Source organism: Vipera berus (assembly GCF_964194415.1).
Source record: "Vipera berus genome assembly, chromosome: 7".
NCBI classification, from domain to species: Eukaryota; Metazoa; Chordata; class Lepidosauria; order Squamata; family Viperidae; genus Vipera; species Vipera berus.
In genome coordinates, this window is record NC_138209.1 from 2,201,593 (window position 1) to 2,223,354 (window position 21,762).

The window sequence follows — 21,762 nt, forward strand, 5'->3', positions numbered from 1 at the left end:
CCTTCTCCTCCTCCTCCTCCTCCTCATCCTCCTCCTTCTCTCCGCAAACCCCACCCCCTTCTAGCACTGACCCTATTCCCTAGTCGGGTAATGCAACGCCTGCCCAAAAAGCCGCCAAGCTCAAGAGGGCACGCGGGAACTCTCTTCCATTTTCTCCCCCGGCAGCTTTCGACGGGGACTACTGGCGCCTGCTCAACCCCGGCGAATACGAGGTGACCGCCGCGGCCGAGGGCTACCACCCCGTCACCCGCACCTGCCGCGTCTCTTACGAGAACAGCGCCACCCCCTGCGACTTCCGCCTGACCAAGACCCCCAAGCAGCGCCTGCGAGAGATCCTGGCCAAGGGCGGGAAGGTGCCCAAGGACCTCGCGCTGCGCCTGCGCCAGCTGCGCCTGCGCCAACTGGAGGCCCAGAGACAGGCCCAGTGAGGGAAGGGAGGGGCCCTCCGGCATCGCCCCTGAGGAGAACGGGGCTGTCGGGCCCTTTTTTCCAGCCGGGGCCCTTTCGGTTTGGGGAGGCTGCGAGAATGCCGGCCCCCGGCCCACAAACCAGGAATGCGCTTCCCGGACTTTCAAAAGAACTGAGATATCCTAGCCTGGCTTTTAGGGAGAAATATTGTTGATAGTTTTACAAAGACCTAGACATTTCTCCTTCCTTCCTTCCTTCCTTCCTTCCTTCCTTCCTTCCTTCCTTCCTCCATCTTCCTTTTCCCCTTTCCCTTTTCTTACTTCCCTATTTCCTTCCTTTCTTCTTTTCCTCCTTCCTTCCCTCCTCTGTTTCCTTCCTTCCTTTCCATCTTCCCTTTCACTCTTTCTCTTAGCCTTTCCTTCCTTCTCACTTCCTTCATCTCTCTCTTCTTCCTTTTCCTTTTCTTCTTCCCCTTCCTTCCTCCCTCCCTCCCACCTCCCTCCCTTGCTTCCTCCTTCCTGCTTTCCTTGCTTCCTCTCATCCCCATCTCTCTCCTTCCTTCCTCCCTCCATCTTCCTTTTCCCCTTTCCCTTTTCTTACTTCCCTATTTCCTTCCTTTCTTCTTTTCCTCCTTCCTTCCCTCCTCCGTTTCCTTCCTTCCTTTCCATCTTCCCTTTCACACTCTCTCTTAGCCTTTCCTTCCTTCTCACTTCCTTCATCTCTCTCTTCTTCCTTTTCCTTCTCTTCTTCCCCTTCCTTCCTTCCTCCCTCCCTCCCACCTCCCTCCCTTGCTTCCTCCTTCCTTCTTTCCTTGCTTCCTCTCATCCCCATCTCTCTCCTTCCTCCCTCCCTCCCTGTGTCAAACACATAGGTCAGTTCCATCTTAAGACAGGCTGCTTATAAGTCAGTCAGATGGTTTTCTTAAGCACCAAGTCCTGGAATGATGCAAAATATGTCACAGCCTTGCGGCTGGCAGGCTGGTCCTGGCAGAAAAGTCCGCGCCACTCCGGATCGGAGGCCACGGGGTGCTTGCCGGCAACATTTGGGGAGGGAGGGGACGGCAGGCGGAGAATCCCGGCTTACAAGAATGGTTTCAGTGAAAATGCGGGCATTGCCGTGCCCTTGCAAGTCAAGGGGCCTTCCAAGAGTTTTACCCAATAAATTCTTTGGATATTTAATCTCCCCAAGTTCTCTGCGGCTGTTTTTTCTTCTCTCGCCTTCCCAACGCACCGAATTGCCAGGTTTGTCCCCGCGGCAAGGTCTGCCTGAAATATTATTAGAATGGGTGAGTTGTCAACCCAAGGAAGGGTGGAAAAGGGGAAAAGGGCTTCGGATGCTCAAGCCGGAAGGGAATCACGAAACGCAGCAGTTCTCAACCTCGGTCACTTGAAAGTGTGCATGTGGACTTCAGCTCCCAGACGGCATGTGATACCCAGAATCACACAAAGGCTTCTAGGTGTGGGCCACTCTTGGGTGAAGTGAAGGTAAAGGTTTCCCCGCACATGCGTGCCGGTGTTCATCTCCGTTTCAAAGCCAAAGAGCCAGCGCTTGTCCGAGGACGTCTCCGTGGTCATGTGGCCGGCATGACTAGACGCCAAACGCGCACGGAACGCTGTTACCTTCCCACCGTAGCGGTCCCTATTTTTCTACTTGCATTTTTACGTGCTTTCGAACTGCTAGGTTGGCAGAAGCTGGGACGAGTAACAGGCGCTCACTCTGTTACGCGGCACTTGGGATTCGACCCGCCAAACTGCCGTCCTTCTGATCGACAAGCTCAGCGTCCTAACCCACTGAGCCACCGCGTCCCTTTTTTGGGTGAAATAGGTGGCTATATAATATGAGGCAGAGAGAGACAGAGAGAATAGAGAAAGTTGCAATGGAGAAGACAGACAGACAGATTAGAGAAAGGGAGAGATTAGAGGCAGACAGAATGAAGATAGATGAAATGGAGATGAGATAGATGGATGGATGGATGGACAAATAGATAGAGATGACAGAGAGATATAGATAAGATAGAGAGAGAGAGAGAGACAGGAGAGAGAGAAAGAGAAAGAGGGATGGATAGACAGGAGAGAGAGAGATTAAGAGAGAGGCAGACAAACAATGGAGGTAGATAGATACAATGGAGATGATAGATAGATAGACAGATGATAGATAGATAGATGATAGATAGATAGATAGATAGATAGATAGATAGATAGATAGATAGATAGATAGATAGATAGATAGATAGATAGATAGATATAGAAGCAGACAAACAGAATGGAGATAGATACAATGAAGATGATGAACATGGATAGACAGATAGAATGGAGACAAATATAGTGAAGAGATGACAGATAGATAATAGATGATAGATAGATGGAGATAGTAGATAGACAGACAGATATGACAGAATAGAGAGGAATAAGACACCACATGTGCTGCTTCCAAAGAAGCCTAGATTTGTGTTACCTGCTCTGGCAGTTGTTTCACACACCTGGCTCATGTGTAGCTCGTTGTCAATGGCTAAAAATCGATGGCTGCCAACGGTGCTTCGAGATGTGAATTACACATTGTGGGAGCGCCACTTTTCCCCCACTTCCTGTGGAAGGTTTCTCCCTTCAAGGTTTTCAAGGTTTTGGTAATGGTTTTTAAGGCCCTACATGGCATGGGTCCGGAGTACCTCGGGGACCACCTGCGGCCGGCGTCAACTTCCCTCCGCCCTGTGCGCTCCCACAGAGAGGGCCTCCTCAGGGTGCCTCCGGTCAGAGAATGTCGGCTGGAATCAGCTGCTGGTCGAGCTCCGGACGGCACCTGACCTTCGCTCCTTCCGACACGGTCTGAAGACCCACTTATTCGAACAAGCCGGCCTGGCCTGATGGGGATATGTTGGGGTTTTAATGGGGATTTTTATATTGTATATTGTTATTGACTGTTTTAGCTGGGCTACTATTTAATTCTTTTTTAATTTTTGTATCTTGTATTTTTTATGTATGCCCTGTTCACCGCCCTGAGTCCTTCGGGAGAAGGGCGGTATACAAATACAATAAAACCTAAAACCTAAACCTAAACCTTCTTCTCATCCCAGTCTTTCCACCAGCTCCGGTTTGATGGCGGTCTTGTTCTGCCATCCTGGGCTTCCCTCCAGAAGCTGTGAATGCTCCCACGCTGGAGGTTTTCAAGAAGACATTGTTGGCAGCCACTTGTCTGAAATGGTATAGGGTTTCCTGCCTGAGCAGGGGGTTGGACTAGATGACCTCCAAGGTCCCTTCCAGCTCTGTTCGTCTATCATCCGGACTGCCCACTTGCCTTACTCCAAATCTACTCAGCGGTCCTTCCAATCCTCAATCAGCTAGGGGGGAAAATGGTGGCCTGGCCTTGATTTGCACCGTGCATCTTGCATGAACATAGTTATTATGCCCTGGTCCAGTTAACAGCTGGATGGGAGACCACCGGGAAAGCACAAGGTGAGGCTGGAATGTCCATGCTGAAAGTCGCAGACCAGGCCAGGGACCGCTCCGTCTCCACTCCGTTCTCAGCTCCTGGGGTGATCTTAAACCAGTCGCTCTCTCTTTTTTGTCTTTGCCGGCCTACCTCGGAGGGTTGTGGTTGAGGGAAAAACTGGAGCCGATGAAGGACCCCCGACATGAGGGGCAGATTTTTGTTTCCTTTGATTTGAAGCGCTCCAAAAAAAAGGGGTCCTGGCCCAGATGCCTAGGTGCCCCAAACCACAGAATTGAGAAGGCTGTATAACTTTTCACTAAAGCAGAAGGTGGGATAAGAAATAGGGGAGACATGATAGCAGCATTCCAGTATTTGGGGGGCTGCCCCAAAGAAGAGGGGGTCACATTGTTCTCCAAAGCACCAGAGGGAAGGACGAGAAACAAGGGTTGGAAACTGACCAAGGAGAGAAGCAACCTGGAATTAAGGAGAAACTTGGCAGCCAGCCCATCAACAGCACTGAAAAAAAAAAGTGACTTGTGACCCTGTTTCACACTTACGACCGTCGCAGCATCCCCAGGATCACAATTTACATTCGGATGCTTGACAACCGACTCACACTTACAACGGTCGCAGGGCCCCAGGGTCACGTGATTCCCTTCTGACAAGCAGTCAATGGGGAAGCCAGGTTCACTTAACAACCAGGCTACTAAATAATAATAATAATAATAATAATAATAATAATAATAATAATAATAATAATAATAATAATAATAATAATAATAATAATATAAAGTTGGAAGGGACCTTGGAGGTCATCTAGTCCAACCCCCTGCTCAGGCAGGAAACCCTATACCATTTCAGGCAAATGGCTGTCCAGTCTCTTCTTAAAAACCTCCAGTCTTGGAGCATTCACCGCTTCTGGAGGCAGGTTGTTCCAATGGTTAATTGTTCTCACTGTCAGGAAGTTTCTCCTTAGTTCCAGGTTGCTTCTCTCCTTGATCAGTTTCTATCCGTTGCTTCTTGTCCTGCTTTCAGGTGCTTTGGAGAAGAGCTTGACTCCCTCTACTTTGTGGCAGCCCCCGAGATATTGGAACACTGCTATCATGTCACCCCTCACCCTTCTCTTCGTTAAACTACACATACCCAATTCCAGCAACCGTTCTTCGTATGTTTTAGCCTCCAGTCCCCCAATCATCTTTGTTGCTCTTCTCTGTACCCTTTCTAGAGTCTCGACATCTTTTTTACATCGTGGTGACCAAAACTGGATGCAGTATTCCAGGTGTGGCTTTACCAAAGCCTTGTAAAGTGGTATTAGTACTTCACGCGATCTTGATTCTCTCCCTCTGTTAATGCAGCCTAGCACTGTGTTGGCTTTTTTGGCAGCTGCAGCACACGGCTGGCTCATATTGAAGTGATTGTCTACGAGGACTCCGAGATCCCTCTCACAGTTACTACTATTGAGCAAGGTGCCACCTATACTATACCTGTGCATTTGATTTTTCCTGCCTAAATGTAGAACCTTACTTTTTTCACCATTGAATTTCATTTTGTTAGATAGTGCCCAGTGTTCGAGTCTGTCCAGATCCTCCTGTATCTTAAGCCTATCTTCTGGAGTATTGGCTATTTCAGCCAGCTTGGTGTCGTCTGCAAATTTGACGACTTTTTTTTTACCAACTGCGGTGATTCCCTTAGCGACCGTGGCAGGACAAGTCGTAAAGCGGGTCAAAACTCACTTAACAAACGTCTCTCGCTTAGCAAGACGAACGTCGGGCTCAGCTGCCATCCTAAGTCAAGGACTACTTGTAGATCAGCCAACACGTGACGGCTGTTCCGCGCCCTATGAATCCTGGGAACTGTAGTCCGGGCGCCTGAACGGCCGCCCGGTACCAAACGGCGGGATCTGCGCCTGCGCGGCCGGCGCCCCTTGGGTGGAGCTCCCGAGGCCCCTTTGGAGCCTTGGGGGCCTTTTCCCTCCGTCCGCCCAAGAGTGCGCAGGCGCAGATCCCTGGCTGGCCACGCCCCTTTCCCCCGCCCTTACAGTCCGGAAGAATGAGTCCTCCGGCCGCCCGATTCCTACCATAGAGAGGGGAGGGGACGTTCTCTCCGGCTCGCCCGGGAAGAGCCGGAAGCGCGCTCGCCATCCGGAAATGACGACATTCGATGCGGCCTGTGCGAGGAGGCCGCGGCGTTGCTGCTGAGAGCGGCGGCGGCGGCGGCGGTGGCGAAGCGGCTCGCCCGCAGGTACTTGAGCCGCCGAAAGGGCAGCAGGCCGAGGAAGGCTTCCTTCTCCGGGCAGGGAGAGCGGGTGGGCCCGAGTGGCGCTCCCGCCCCCTCCCCTCCCAACGGGGTGCCCTCCAGTGGGGGGGGACCACAACACCCATCGTCCGCGGCCAGGGCGGGGAGCCCGGTTTTTGGGGCCGCCAGATGCGCAGGACTGCAATGGTTGGGCTTCCGCAGCTGGCCTACGTGGTACAACTTAATCCTAATGATCAAGAATAGGGCTGGGAGGGGCCTTGGAGGTCATCTAGTCCAGCCCCTTGCTCAAGCAGCCGACCCTTCCCCCCTAGGGCTCTAAGCACTGGTGCGGGGGGGGGAGGGGGGGAGAAGGGAAATGTAGTCTTCAGATAACGACACGCCACGGAGCCCAAAACCTACGTTGCTAAGCGAGATACTGGTTAGTTTTGCCCCACTTTACGTCCTTTCTTGTCACCGTCGTTAAGTGAAACCCTGCAGCTCTTAAAAGCTAGTGACAGGCTGTTGAGTGAACCTGGCTTCGCTGGTCAGGAGGTCGCAGAAGGAACGGATTCCATCTCTCTCTCTCTCTCTCTCACACACACACACACACACACACAGAGGACACCGTAACCGTCGTAAATACGAGCCGGTGGCCAAGCGTTTGAATTTTGATCACGTGACTGCGGGGGCGTGCTGCAATGGTCGTAAACGTGGGAAATGGTCACGTGTGGCTTTTTTCACTGCTGCTGTAACTTCGGTCACTAAGTGAACAGTTGTAAGTCGAGGACTGCCCAAACCTGACCAAAAATACCAAATGTAGCTCAAACGCCATTTGTCTGTCTAGAAGAGGGGTGTCAAACTGCCGGCCTGCGGGCTGGAGCGTCACGGAGAAACCGCGCCCATCCCATTGCCGGCAATGGGAAAAAGTTCTGATACATCACGCGACGTCACGTGACGTCGCGAGTTTGACATGTCTGGTCTAGAACATCAGCGAAGGGGGACTGCAGAAGCTGGTTAGCTGCCCTGGAAAAATCCCAAGAGATGCATCAATTTCTTTATTAGACAAGATAAAATAAGATAACCTTTATGGTCATTTTTTTTTACTGTGGCCACCCTGGCACTCGTTAAACATCAAATTCCATTGCTTGCTCTCAAAAGTGCCACATACAGAACACACATAAACATGCCATGTAAATAATAATAATAATAATAATAATAATAATAATAATAATAGTAATAATAATAATAGTAATAATAATAAAGTTGGAAGGGACCTTGGAGGTCATCTAGTCCAACATGTGTACATACCTACTCCCCTACAAATAAATACATATAAAAAATTAATCCCTGTCCACCTGAAATGCACAGCGGAAAGAGGAAGCTTGAGAGTTCAGAGAGGTTAATACTGTATGGAGCAAAACTGTGACTGAATCTGGATCTTAACCGCCTTTCTTTTGATTTTTTTGATTTTTTAATCAAGGGGTCTCCGGATCCTCCTCGCTGCTCTTGACCCATCCCTGCCTGGCGCACCATGGTGTCTTACCACATCCGCCAGTATCGTCCCAGGGACTACGAGACCGTGCGGGACTTGTTTGCCACTGGGATGAGCGAGTACGTGCCCACTCTCTGCATCCACATGCTGAAACAGCCGTGGGTCATTCTGATCCTGACCTGCACCTTCAGCGTCCTGCTCGCCAGTTCCAAGTCGTTGCTCCTCCCCATCCTGGCTATCACCCTGCTGCTAGCCATGGGCCGGCAACTCCTGGGTTACATCTGGTCCATGTACATTGACCATTGCCTGCAGAAGGACCTGTTGGACATCCAGGCCACCTACCTCGGGGACAAAGGGTCATGCTTCTGGGTGGCCGAGGAGGACGAGTGTGTGGTGGCCACGGTTGGGGCCAGACCCTCCGAAGAACACCGCAACGAACTCATGTTGAAACGGATGTCTGTTCGGAAAGACTATCGGGGTTTTGGCATCGCCAAGGCCCTCTGCAAGACAGTGATTTCCTTTGCCCGGGAGCACGGCTACTCCTCCGTGGTGCTGAACACCCTCATGGTCCAGCACGAAGCCCGGGCGATGTACGAAGGGGTTGGCTTCCACAAGTATCACCACTACATCCTTCCCACTGTCTACGGCAGGCTGGCCAACTGTACGATCTCCAAGTATCGCTACGACATTCCTAGTGCCGAGTGAGGACACCGCCGGAGGATTGTCCTCCAGCGATGGGCTGGATCCGCCCTCACACCCCGTTTCTTCTTCCTGCAGCTGCCGTCCCCCCCGTGAAGTCCAACAAAAGGGCAGGGGAAGCGGTTAAGATTTGACACACTGCAACAACAACAGCGACAAAAAGATCCGTCTCCATTTCCGGACATTGATTTTTTTTTTCTGCTCCCAAGGAGGCCTTTAGGGCCTTTTAAAGTTTTAGCAACGTGGGAAGGAAAAGTCCCCGTCTCCTCACGGTGTCTTTGCAAGCGAGGGGTGGGGGTGGGGCAAAATGTACATTTTTATCGACGGAGAAGAAGCGATTTTTTTTCCCCATCCACCCCTGTTAAGCTGTGGCCTTGGGGTTAACCGTTCTAAACTCTCATCCACGTGGCCCTTTTCAGAGGGCTGTTCTCACAACAACTAGCCAGCAGTTTGCCAGGGAACTCTGTTGGCTGGGGGCTTTTTTTGCCTACCGTGCTTGGATTGGTGGAAGCCGTTTCTTTCATCTCATCCCATTGAAAACAAAAAAAGCACTTTCTGCCTCTTCTCTGGGGTACGCGGCCCCTGGCGTTCTGCTGACTTAGAGACACCAGCAACGTCGTCTCTTTTATTTCCCAATCTGTGGCTTGGTTGTCAGAATGAGAACGCCTGTAAAGTAACCCGACTACTAGAGCATTTGTACTGATCCACGCCAAACACCTGTGCTTGAGTATCTTAGGAGTAGCTTCTTGCTGTGGTGGGTTTCAGCACCTTGAATTCCCATCCTGAGCCCACTTAGGAAGGCTGAGCAGAGGAGACTAAGCTCTTTTCTCCCTGGGTTTGTTTTGAGCCATATTCCTGCCGGAGGAATCCCGTTTTCTTGTTTCTCCAGTTTATGGGGACCGACTGTTCCTTTTATACAGGTAGTCCTCAACTTACGAGCCCGGTCGAGCCCAAAGCTTCCATTGCAAACCGAAACATATTCCGTGAGTTTTGTCCCAGTTTACGGCCTTTCTTGCCAGAGTTGTTAAGTGAGCCACGGCCACAGGGTCGTTAAGGGAATCTGCCTTCCCTCCATTGACTTTGCTTGTCAGAAGGTCGCAAAAGGGGATCACATGATACTGCACACACACACACACACACACACACACACACAGGGACGCTGCAACTGTCCTAAGTACATGCCAGCTGCCAAGTCTTTGAATTTTGATCACATGACCCTGGGGAGGGCTGCAACGGTCCTGTGAAAAATGGTTAAGTCCCCTTCTTCTTCGTGGCATCACTTCCAGTGGTCAGTAAACGGACAGTTTTAAGTTGAGGACTTCCTGTATCGCTCTTATGCTCTCTGAAAAGTACGGAGAAATGGCGTCAAGTGAAGGATCAGGAATTAATTCCTATAGGAAAATGTCCCCAGCAAGGTGTTTTTCTCAAATCCCAAAGCAGCTTTTTTTTTTTTCAGGAGGCAACTGGGCTTGGTCTTTGAAGACGTTTCACTTCTCATCCAAGAAGCTTGGATGAGTGGGGAAGGGAGGGAGGGAGAGAGAGAGAGAAAGAAAAAGAAAGAGAAAAAGAGAAAGAACTTAAAGGTGCTCTTTCAGGAGGCAACTAGACTTTGTTTCCCTTTGAAGACATTTCGCTTCTCATCCCAGAGGCTTCTTCCGCTCTGACTGGATGGTGGGGAAACGGGAGGATTTATACTCCTTGCAGACAGCTGGTCGTTTGCCTCCTTTTAGAGAGTCGCTGAGGCCACTTGGAGGTTTGTCTGTGTCCTCGGGGTCACCTGGGTGGTTGCAAATGGGTGTGGAGCCTTCTTGGCTGCAGGATGGTTCCTGCCCTGGGTCCCCCCTTCACCGCTGAAGACCGGTGGAGGATGATGGGCATGAGTCTGGGTTGTCTGAAGCTGACGCGCAGACGGTTCCTGGAGCCTGCAGTCTTTTCTGGAAATCCGTTCACCCTCCCCGCACCCTGCCAAGGGTGTTCATCCCCAAAGTGCGTGGCTAAACCTCGATGGAGATTCCCCGTCACCCAGGTCGTGGCGAAACGTTTTTAAGAAGAGACTGGACAGCCGCTGGTCTGAAATGGTAATATAGGGCTTCCTGCCTGAGCAGGGGGTTGGACTAGATGGCCTCCGAGGTCCCTTCCAACTTTATTACTGTTATTATTAAACGTCTTCAAAGAAAAACAAGAAAGTCGAGTTGCCTCCTGAAGAAGCACCTTTGGAGCAAACATCCCTGGATGAGTCAAGGCAAGCCCCATATCCTTTATCCCTCTTTTTATAGGGGAGCTGTCTAAATCCCTCAGTCGTTGGACTCAACCATTTTTCTCAGCTCTCCCAGAGGGGAGACAATTTAACATTTTATCTGGCAGGCCTTCCAATTTTTTTTTTCAAGAAACCCTGTTTTTTGTAAAGTTTATCACGGCATCGGTCATCAGCCAGGCCGACCTCTCGTCTAGCGAAGAATTCTTAGCTTTTAAGAGACAAAAAAGGAAATTTGTTCTGAAAATGAAAATATGGGGGAGGGAGTCTTAAAAAGCAGCAAGCCCGTGCAAAATTCTGGCAAAATCAACAGGGTCGGTTTAGCTAAAGTTGGTTTTTAACCTGCCCGTTGGTTCTCGGCACAAGTTCAAGGTCCAATGTGGGGAGGATGTTTGTAGAAAAATCAGCTGGGCCTCCAGCTTGGGTGGTGATGGGCCGGTCCTCCTCGCTGTTCCTCTTTCTCTCTTCCGCTGTTGAGCAGAACATAAGCAAAAGGTAAGAGTCTCACTGGCTCAAGGTTGACTCGGCTAACGTCCTTCCGAGGTCGGTAAAAGGAAGACCCAGATCGTCCTTAGGCTGACTGTAAACCGCTTAAGAGAGGGCTGTAAAGCACTGCGAAGCGGTATATAAGTCTATTGTGATTGCTCTACCCGTCTTTCCTGCCTGCCTGGAAATGGAGCTGGATTGGTGAGAATTCTTTGGATTTAGATCCAGTCAGCCATTTTCGGTGCTGGCAAGATGGTGGCCAAGCCATTGTTCCCTGCCACATTTCTTAATAGGAAAGAATCTGCGGGAAGATGAAGTCTGCTTTAGTCGGGTTGATCTGGCGGTTAATACACCAGGCTAAAAAACCAGGAGATGGTGAGTTCTAGTCCTGCCTCAGGTATGAAAGCCAGCTAGGTGACTTTGTGCCAATTATCAGGAGACCCTGAGTTCTTGTCCCACCTTAGGCACGAGAACCGGCTGGGTGACTGGGTGAATAGCCAGGAGACCGTGAGTTATAGTTCTGCCCTAAGCATGAAAACCGTCTGGGTGACTTTGAGCCAATCATCAGGAGACAATGAGTTCTAGTCCCGCCTTCAGCACGAAAGCCAGCTGGGTAACTGAGCCAATCACCAGGAGATGGTGAGTTCTAGTCCTGCCTTTGAACGAAAGCCAACTGGGTGACAGCCAATCATCAGGAGACGGTGAATTCTAGTCCCGCCTTAGCACGAAAGCCGGCTGGGTGACTTTGAGCCAGTCACCAGGCGACAGTGAATTCTAGTCCCGCCTTCGGCACAAAAGCTGGCTGGGTGTCTGGGCCAGTCACTCAGTCCCAACCTAGTTTACCTCACAGGGTTGTTGTGGGGAAAAACAGGAGAAAAGACTATTGGATACCTTTGCCACCTTGAATTCTATTTAAAAATAATAAAGGTGGAATTTCTTTAAAAAAAACCTTAAAATCTGTATTATTATTTTTTTTTAAAAAAAAAAACATGGTTGAAGAATTTTGATTGTTGTGCTGCTGTTTTGAATGGAATTGCGTCCATCTCTCTCCAATCCCTTTGTGCCTCCGCTGATTCCTCGTATGGTCCTGTTCAGCTTTGTGCACTGGTGTCATGCCTTGTGGGGAAACACATTTTGATTCTTGGGATAAAGTCGAAATGTTTCTAGACCTCAACCTTTTTTTATCTTACGGCACTCTTCATCTCTCACCAAGCTTCCAAGCCACAAAACTCTTTTTTTCCTCATTTAAAAAAAAAAGAAAAAGAGATCAAACCACATTTTATTGCCTTGCAATAATAAATTAATAAAATTCCAGGCGTGTGTGGACTTGTCTTCTTGTCTCAACCTAAAAAAAAAAGGGGGGGGTGGAGGAGGCTCTTAGTCTTGAGTTTTGATTGGTGGTTTATCAACCAAACCATGATGAACAAGTTGGGCATTCAAGGGAGGTGCCAGGGCGTCGGGTACAAAATGCTCTTTCTGAAGGACGGCAGAAGCACATTTAAGCCATTTAGATTCGATTTAAACTACATAAGCTGATTGAACCCTGGCAGCTCCGATCCGGGTTTTGCTATACATTTAGTCCAGTTTCAAAGGATTTAATAAATATTGTGTATATATATAGAGAGAGAGAGAATTGCTTTTTTTTCCCTTATCTCTTGGGAGCCTGCAAAGAGAAAAGCAAACTTGATCCCTTAAGATCCTTTTTTTAACAGCCTCTGGATTAAAAACAGAGGTTGCAGAGTGACTTATTTGGGAAGCTGCCGTGAATTGCACAGTAGGGAAATAATTCTTTGTAGGATTTCTTCCTTTTAATCTAGTCGCTTCCTGGTGCCAGTCTGATTTCCTTGCGAGACCATGGCTGCAATCGTAGATGGTCAGGAGAAGCCAGCTCCTGGGCACCTGGCAGCAGGTAAGTGATGCGGGATGGGGGGAAGTAACCGTCCACCTTTCCAAGTGGGCCAGGTATATTTTTAAACGCCAGCAGGGACAATTCCGGCTGAAAAATGGAATTAAAAAAAGGACTCCATTGGGATCCAGTCCAGATTCCCAGGGGGGAAAGGCTGCCTTTCAGAGGATCAAGAGACAACTCAATTCAGAGAGTTTGTGTGAGAAAGAGGGCGAAGAAGACTGCTGCTTCCTATAATTATGAGCAGGGGGTTGGACTAGAAGACCTCCAAGGTCCCTTTCAGCTCTACTCTGATGGATTGATTTTTTTTCCCCCAGGTTGCAAATAGGAAGGGGAGGTCAAGTGATAAGAATCAGGATTCACAGGTTAGATTGCAGCTCAGCTTGATCGCTCCAGGTAGTCCTCAGCTTAACGGTGGTTCATTTAGCGACCGTTCAAAGTTAACGACGGCACAGAAAAAAGGGACTTGCGACCTTTTTTCCCCACAGCCCCAAATTTCTGTTCCGAATGAGGCAATGGTTAGCTGAGCTTGGCCCCATTTTACGACCTTGCTTGCCTTGGTTGTTAAGCGAAGCATAGAATCAAGATCACACAAAGTATTAGTACCGCTTTATAAAACCCTAGTGAGGCCACGCCTGGAATACTGCAGCCAGTTTTGGTCACCCTGTCACAAAAAAAGATGTGGAGAGTTTGGAAAAAGTGCAGAGAAGGGCAACTAAGATGATCCAAGGCCTGGAGACTAAAACATACGAAGAACGGCTGCAGGACTTGGCTTTGGCTAGTCTAAAGAAAAGAAGAAACAGGGGAGACATGATAACAGCATTCCAGTATTTGAGGGGCTGCCACAAAGAAGAGGGGGTCACGTTATTCTCCAAAGCACCAGAGGGAAGGATGAAAAACGATGGATGGAAACTCATCAAGGAGAGAAGCAACCTGGAATTAAGGAGAAACTTCCTGACAGTGAGGACAATCAACCAGTGGAACAGCTGGCCACCAGAAATTGTGGGCGCTCCATCACTGGAGGTTTTTAAGGCTAGACAGTCACTTGTCTGAGATGGTATATAGGTTCTCCTGCTTAAACGGGACGGGGGGGGCGTGGGGGACCTGCAAAGTCCCTTCCAGCTGTATTCTATTAAGTTGTTAAGTTAGTTACACGGTCGTTAAGCAAATCAGACTTCCCCCCCCCGCCCATTGACTTTGCTCGTCAGAAGTTTGCAAAAGGGGATCGCGTGTCCCCAGGACACTGCAACCGTCATAAATATGAGTCATTTGCCAAGCGTCTGAATTTTGATCATGTGACCAGGGGGATGCTGCAACGGTCGTAAGTGTGAAAAACGGTCATAGGTCCCTTTTTCAGTGCTGCCGTGACTGAACGGTCACTATTTTTTATTTTAATTCCATTTATATCCCGCCCTTCTCCGAAGACTCAGGGCGGCTTACAAGCTTAGCAGTAGCCTTCATTCTATGTATATGCCTGCTTATTAGGGCTTTCGCCCCCCCCCCCAAGCGGCATTATTACAAAGTCATCTTATTGCCCCCAACAATCTGGGTCCTCATTTTACCTACCTCGGAAGGATGGAAGGCTGAGTCAACCTTGAGCCTGGTGGGACTCGAACCTGCAGGCAGCTGGTGTCATAAGTCAAGGACTTCCCGTCCTTGTGGCGACTCTTTACTACATCCTCCATAAATCCAGTTGCTTCTGTTTTTCTAGTTCTGGTTCTTGGCACGTGCCCCAAATGGAAGAAATATCTTAACGAGACCAAACCGTGAGAAGACTCCAAACAAAACTAAATAGGATGGTTGGTCTACGAAATTGTGGACTTTTCAGAAAAAAAAGGTTTTAGATTTAAAAGTTTTGCTTGGCCTCAAGAACGGATCATTTCTCCCTGATCCGATTACTAAATTATTTAATTACTTCAAAAAGTAAATACTTTTTTCTCATAAAGGTTTTTATTGAGTTTTATAAGGTTGGGGAAGGGGTAGGACCAGGATACGGATTGAAGTTCGGGGTGGGGTTAGGCTCAGGATCGGGGTTGGGACAGGATTGGGAATAACATTGGGGTTGTCCCCCAGTAAATATTTTCAAGCTTTAGCAAACAGACGATTGTCCGGGTGTGTATGTTCAGTTAATGCTAATTAATACAATAGCAAATAGCTGTAGTGAATATGCTAAATGATAATCATAAACACTACATAGGTCATAAATAGTACATAGGTCATAAACAGCACATTGGTCAATACATACCATTGTTCTTACTAATATATATTCAAAATAACACATCACGTTCATTTCTCGCCAGTTCGTTTTCCTAGCCATTTGGTTAAATTTATCCCATGTTTTAACCGAATCCTCATTCTCTTTAATCTCTAAAGTTAATCCATTTCTGCACACACTAAAATTTTCTTAATTAAGATCTCTTCAGTTGGTAGGTTTTCATTTTTCCAGTATTGGGCAAATACTATTCTTGCTGCTGTCAATACATACAATATTAGATACTCCTTCTCCTTCTCATATTTAGCTCCTAATATTCCTAACAGAAACAGTTCTGGTTTAAGTTCTATCATGTATTTTAGTCATCTTTTCCCGCCATCTTAAGCCAGAACATTTTTGCTTTGGGGCATACCCACCAGATATGGTAATAAGTACCTGGCCTTTGTTTACATTTCCAGCAATTATTTGAAGTATTTTTGAACATTTGGGCTAATCTTACTGGTGTCATAAGGGACGCGGTGGCTCAGTGGGTTAAGACACTGAGCTTGTCGATCAGAAGGTCGGCAGTTTGGCGGGTCGAATCCCGAGTGCCGCGTAACAGAGTGAGCGCCTGTTCCGCGTCCCAGCTTCTGCCAACCTAGCAGTTCAAAAGCACGTAAAAAATGCAAGTAGAAAAATAGGGACCACTACGGTGGGAAGGTAACAGCGTTCCATGCGCCTTTGGCGTCTAGTCATGCTGGCCACATGACCACAGAGACGTCCTCGGACAAGCGCTGGCTCTTCGGCTTTGAAACGGAGATGAGCACCGGCCCCTAGAGTCGGAAACGACTAGCACGCGTGTGCGGGGGAACCTTTACCTTTTTACTGGTGTCATCTGCCCTCTATAAAACATTTCATACAAATTTTCTTCATATGAAACTGCTTTAGACAATTTAATATTTCCATCCCATAATTTTTGCCAGTCTTCCAAATCTATAGAATATCCAAAGTTTTTTGCCCACGTTATCATTGTTTCTTTTACTTGTTCTTCTTCCATCTCCAAGTTTAGCAGAAATCCCTAAAGCTTCTTAATCAGGTTTTCATCTGCTTTTAATAATATTTGATCAAATTCTATCTATTCTCTATAAAATCCCGTTGTCTTTGCCTCCTTTTTATATCTTGTTTGAACTGGCAAATATGGCCACCGTGCTAAGTCAATACCTTGTAGTTGTAAATCTTGTCTATCTTTCAATTGTCCGTCCTTATCCAGAATATCTTTATAAGTGACGACTTTGTCATAGTTCATTAAATTGGGTAAGCAAAAGCTTCCATTGTTGAAAGCCACTCGGGTAGTTTAATATAAATTTTCTGCTTTATTCTTTCCCATTCTGGAAGGAGAACATTCCTTATAAAGTGGTTTTGGTTACTCTTCCTATTTCAAACGATCCCTGTAAAGCTGGAAAAGGGATTTTTGGGTGAGCTAAATGCAACAATATTGAGATTTATCTGGCAAGGGAAGAAAGCACGAATTAACGTGAAAATGTTACAAGAAGCTAAAAAGAGTGGAGGATTTGGGCTCCCGGACTGGAGACTATACTATCAAGCAGCCATCTTACCATGGCTTAAAGAATGGATTACTCTGAGAAATTAAAAAAAAAATAAATATTGCACCTAGAGGGGCATGACCTACACATTGGCTGGCATGCCTTCCAATGGTATGAGAAAAATCAAACACATAGATACTTTCAGAAAGTAAATTCTGAAGGGAGCAGAACGTCTCATTTTGTGATAAGGCCAGTGTACCCCAACCTCAGCAACTTTTAAGATGGGTGGACTTCAACTCCCAGAATTCCCCAGCCAGCATCCGCTGGCTGGGGAATTCTGGGAGTTAAAGTCCACCCATTTTAAAGTTGCCCAGGTTGAGAGAATTTATTAAAGGAATGAGATAAATAGCTCTTTATGGGCTTCAGGTTTACTGTAAGAATCCCCCCCCAAAAAAAAACCAGTCTCAAAGAAAAAAAAAACCACATGTAGCCCTGGACTTACGACTGCATTGAGTCTTAAATTTCTGTCGCTAAGTGAGACATGGGTTTTGCCCCAGTTTACAACCTTTCTTGCCGCACGTTAATTGAATCACTGCAGTTGATCAGTTAGTGACCCAGTTAACGGGGATGTTGCAACGGTCGTAATTGTGAAAGACGGTCGTAAGTCCCTTTCTCTAGAGCCGTTGTAACTTTGAGCAGCCACTAAACAAGCTGTTGTAAATCAAGGACTAGCTGTATACCCATGGGGAGTCTGGCAAGGACTCGATGGGGGCGTCTTAATTGGAGCGGAGATGTTTGGAAGATGGTCTCCTGTCTTCCTCTTCCTCCATGGCTTCCCTGCGAGACACACTTGGGGGTCCCCAAATGATGGACAACATGGAGTCTTCTCCTCCTCTTCCCCCAAAGGTGCTTGTTTCCGGAAGCAACTGGACTTCCTTTGTTTTCCTTTGAAGACGTTTTGCTTCTCATCCAAGAAGCTTCTTCAGCTCTGGATGTCTGCCTCTTCTGTTTTGCAGGACAGGAGAAACATGACTTGGTCGCAGGCAAGTACCACATCCGGAAGTACGAGGCCAGAGACTATGGCATGATACGCACCTTCTACATTCAAGGGATCAAGGAACACATTCCTCGGGCGTTGTGGCACTTTCTCAGGAGTCCTCAGACACACCTGGGCCTTCTGGCTGTCTTCCTCATGGCTTACCTGAGCTCAGCGTCCTACATCATCTCTCTGGCGGTGGTGTCCATCCTCCTGGTGGTTGGCACGCTTTCCATGAAGAACATCTATGAACAGTATCTCCAAAACGCCCTTACTACGGACATGCTGGACATCCAAGGGACCTACCTGGAGTCAGAGGACTGCTGCTTCTGGGTGATGGTCAACGGAGAGGAAGTGGTAGGCATAGTGGCCGTCACCCATCCTGACAACCCATCTTTCTGGAGCAACGCCCGGGAGCTGAAGCGGATGTCCGTGAAGAAGGAGCATCGTGGCCAAGGGCTATCCAAGGCTCTAATCAAGACGGCCGTCCGGTTTTCTCAGGAGCGTGGCTACGAAGAAGTCGTGTTGAGTACCTCCATGGTGCAACGCGTCGCTCATAGGACCTACGAGAACATGGGCTTTCACAAAGTCCTAGAGAAAAATCCCTGGTTCATAGCTAAGCTGGTAGGTTTTTCCATCTACTGGTATTACTACAAAATCCCAGACACTCCCTGAGGTCCACCTGAAGTCATCAATCACCGCCCCAAAGGAGAAGTTAAGTTCTACATTCAGTTCTACATCAGCCGGATTGCAGATTCAACCTTCTCCTGCTTGGAATTGAGCCAACTCTCTGAAGAGGCTCTGTGTCATCTGAGTTCGCCCCGCCTAAAGCGGGTTTCCCAACAGAATGGTCTTTGAACTCCTGTTATCCGACTGGAGTTCCAACTGACCGCATGTCCCAACACCGCCTGCCCTTGGAAGTTCCTACACTCTGTTGGTTGCCAGCCATAAGCTTCTCAGAGAGGTCTTCTTCTCCTATTCTCCTTAATTTACCATCAGCTTGGAAGAGGAGAAGCGTGCCGGGCCTGTGAGATGGTCTCACGAGGTCGATGGATCGTTAAGGTGCTTCCAAGTAAAAGGCATCACGCAGGGATGCAATCATTCAAAGCTTTATTTAACGATAAAGTAAATAGAAAGAGTTTCCTGGCATGGAGGCCTCCATGCCTGGGTTGCAAGCAAGCAGAAGAGAGAACAAAGAGATCAGAGAGAGCAAGCTAGGTGAGAGCAGCCCCTTGAGCAGAGGTATTTATGGGGGGGTCTCAGCCCCTCCCTTACCATAAAACTCTCTCACCAATGGGGCTGCAGGGGCCGGGGACCCCTGACCCACCAGTGGGAGCAAAGAGGCATCTGATGACCTTTTGGGGGAACTGCCATGGCTGGCACAAAACATCTAACAGGGCCTTCATCACAAATGCCAAATCTGTAGAAAAGAGAGACAGAGACAGAGACACAGAGAAAGAGAGAGAGGAAAAAGAGACAGAAAGAGACAGAGACAACAAGAAAGAGAAAAAGAGACAGAGAAAGAAAGAGAAAGAGGAAAAAGAGACAGAAAGAGAAAGACAGAGAAGAGGAAAAGAGAGAGGAAAAAGACAGAGAGAGAGAGAGAGAGAAAGAAATAGACAACAAGAAAGAGAAAAAGAATAAGCAGAGAGAAAGACAGAAAGGAAAAAGAAAAAGCAAAAAGAAAAAGAGAGAGAGAGAGAAGGGAAAAATGAGAGAAAGGAGAGAGAGGGGCAGAAAGAAAGAAAAAAGTGAAAGAGGAAAAATAGACAGAGGAGAAAGAAAAAGAAAAGCAGAAAGAGAGACAAAGAAAAAAAAATGAGTCAGAGACAAAAAGAAAGAGAGGGAGGGAGGGATTGGTTTCAAACTGGGAGAAGCTTCATTTCCTTGGTGCCGTTGGGACTACAATTTCCGTGATCCACAGTCAAGCAGGCTAGATTGATGGGCTCTAGAAGCCAGCATAGCTTTGATCTGGAATCGAGCTAAAAAAAAGCTTCAGATTTAGGCCTCTGACTTCTGTCTAGTTTGTTTCAATTGTTCATTTTATTCCCTTATCGAACTCAAGACCCAACATTTTCAAAATTTAAGGAATTCCACCTTGGGCCAGTCCTCTTTCTTCTTCAGCTAAGCCTGAATCTTCCCTTCCCTCCCCCAGAATATTATTTCCCCCCCCCTTATCTCTATGCTAACCACACCCGAGTTTGTGTCTTTTTTCTACAGTTTACACCCTGCAAGCAACAAGATTGGAAGGGGGAGGGGGGGGGAACCCCAGGAAATTTTTAAAGCCTGCTCATTTCCTTTGGCAAAAATTTTGCATTTCATCTGTTTCCCCACATCCCAGTCAAATTTTACTAAATATCAGCGTGTTATTCTGTCCTTCGTATGCTAGCCCTCTTCATCTAAACCGTTGTTTTTTTCAAACTGAGGAATTTGCAGATTATTATTATTATTATTATTATTATTATTATTATTATTATTATTACTTTAATTTGTATACCGCCCTTCTCCCGAAGGACTCAGGCCGGTGAACAGGGCAATACATAATAAAATCCATAATGAACAGGGCAATACATAATGAAATCCACGCATCTTAAAAATAGCCAAGTTTGACAAACACTATCTAAAGAAACTTCAATTCACAACGGCTCTTATTTGCGCAATCTCTTTCCTTATCGTTATACATTTTTGCTCAGCATTTCCATTTCCCCTCCCTCCGAATTTTTATTTGTACCTTAAAGTTTGGGTTATTTTTTCCTCCAACAATATAACAGTTGTGGCTTTCTAGATCTGGAGGAACTTCCTAATTGTTGCAATGTACAAACAGACGGTTGTTGGTCCTTGATTTAACAACCGTTCGTTATTTGAAGTTACAGTGGCAATGAAAAGTGACTTACGACCGTTTTTCACACTTACGGCCATTTTTCACACTTACGACCGTTGCAGCATCCCTGAGGTCAACGGGGTCAAAATCCAGAAGCTTGGCAACTGACTCGTATCTGTGACGGTCACAGCATCCCTGGCGGGTCATCAAGGGGGAAGCCGGATTCATTTAACAACCGGGTTACTGACTTAAAAACTGCAGTGATTCGCTCAGCAACTGTGGCAAGGAAGGTTCGTAAAATTCACTGCACAAATGTTTCACTTAGTAACAGAGGTTTTGGGCTCCAGGTTGTAAGTCAAGGACTAGCTGTAGTGTTTTCACCATCCCCACCTCTAAAAAACTGCAGGGTTACGTCAATGTTCCAGCACATCTGCAGGGCATTTGTTGCAAAAGGTTGAATTTTTACCGTTATGCAACTATTTCCCTTGACACAGTGACTTTCAAACCAAGTTCAGTTCTTCTGCTTATTAATCTCCAAGCAAGAGAAACCAAAGGAGAAAAAAAACCCACTCATCTGCCCCCTGCAGGTCACAAACTGTACCTACAAGCTAGTTTATTTGCTACGGTTTCCTGCCCTGAACAGGGAAGGGGTTAGACTAGAACAGGCCTTTTCAACCTTTTCACCCATTGTACCACTTTTAGGATATGGCAACATCCGAGGACCACCAGTCGCCTAGCAAGGGGTCAAAACCTTGATGAACAAAAAAAAAAAAAAAAAGGAAAAAAGTGATGAAGTACAGGTAGTCCTCGACTTACAACACTTCGCTTAGTGACTGTTCGAAGTTACAATGGCACTGAAAAAAGGGCCCCCCAAGCAGAGCAAGTCGCCTGCCTGCCCGCCCGGCGGCGCTCTTCCTCCTGTCTGAGGTTGTCATGGTGGTGAGCATTTCTGTTGAGGATTGGCAGCGGGGGTGGGGTGCGGTGGGGGGTGTTCGGTTTTTATTCCCCCCCCCGCTGGGTGGTTGCAGCAGGTTATGCTCACTTCACATGACCCTGGGACACTGTGACCGTCATAAATATGAATCAGTTGCCACGCATCCGAATGTAAATCACAAGACCCTGGAGATACTGCAACATTCCAGCTGATTGGCGCTTCTTCTGGGCTCAGCAGAAGTGCCAGGATTAGTGCTGAGCTCCAGCTGGATCCTGGCGTTGATCCTGGTGCTTCCGCTGAGCCCCGACAGCCCTGCAGCTCCAGCCATCT

General features: G+C 47.7%; 3 protein-coding genes across 3 annotated transcripts in view; all 3 read left to right on the top strand.

The window, feature by feature from the left end:
* CPXM1 (carboxypeptidase X, M14 family member 1) overlaps window positions 1-2,042 on the top strand; it is a gene marked incomplete at its 5' end in the record, with an annotated part of 36,333 nt that extends 34,291 nt beyond the window's left edge. The window contains one exon of the mRNA XM_081332221.1: window positions 166-2,042. Coding sequence (XP_081188347.1) covers window positions 166-428 — 263 coding nt within the window. The 3' untranslated portion in view covers window positions 429-2,042. The remainder of the gene's footprint in view (window positions 1-165) is intronic.
* A 3,947-nt stretch (window positions 2,043-5,989) lies between these two features.
* LOC308670621 (putative N-acetyltransferase CML1) lies at window positions 5,990-12,314 on the top strand. Its single transcript, XM_081332213.1, has 2 exons — window positions 5,990-6,075; window positions 7,550-12,314. The coding sequence occupies exon 2, from the start codon at window positions 7,601-7,603 to the stop codon at window positions 8,264-8,266; it is 666 nt and encodes a 221-aa protein (XP_081188339.1). The 5' UTR covers window positions 5,990-6,075; window positions 7,550-7,600; the 3' UTR covers window positions 8,267-12,314.
* Window positions 12,315-12,829: 515 nt separating this feature from the next.
* On the top strand, window positions 12,830-19,527 carry LOC308670620 (N-acetyltransferase family 8 member 3-like). The gene is made up of 2 exons (XM_081332212.1): window positions 12,830-12,909; window positions 17,658-19,527. Exons 1-2 carry the CDS (start codon window positions 12,855-12,857, stop codon window positions 18,350-18,352), a joined length of 750 nt encoding a protein of 249 aa, XP_081188338.1. The 5' UTR covers window positions 12,830-12,854; the 3' UTR covers window positions 18,353-19,527.
* Window positions 19,528-21,762: the final 2,235 nt, after the last annotated feature.

Bases quoted from the DNA above. Each gene is read 5' to 3' on its own strand.
- LOC308670620 (XM_081332212.1), top strand. From the start codon at position 12,855: ATGGCTGCAATCGTAGATGGTCAGGAGAAGCCAGCTCCTGGGCACCTG. The intron at 12,910-17,657 runs GTAAGTGATGCG...TCTGTTTTGCAG, and splicing joins TCCTGGGCACCTGGCAGCAG to GACAGGAGAAACATGACTTG.
- LOC308670621 (XM_081332213.1), top strand. From the start codon at position 7,601: ATGGTGTCTTACCACATCCGCCAGTATCGTCCCAGGGACTACGAGACC.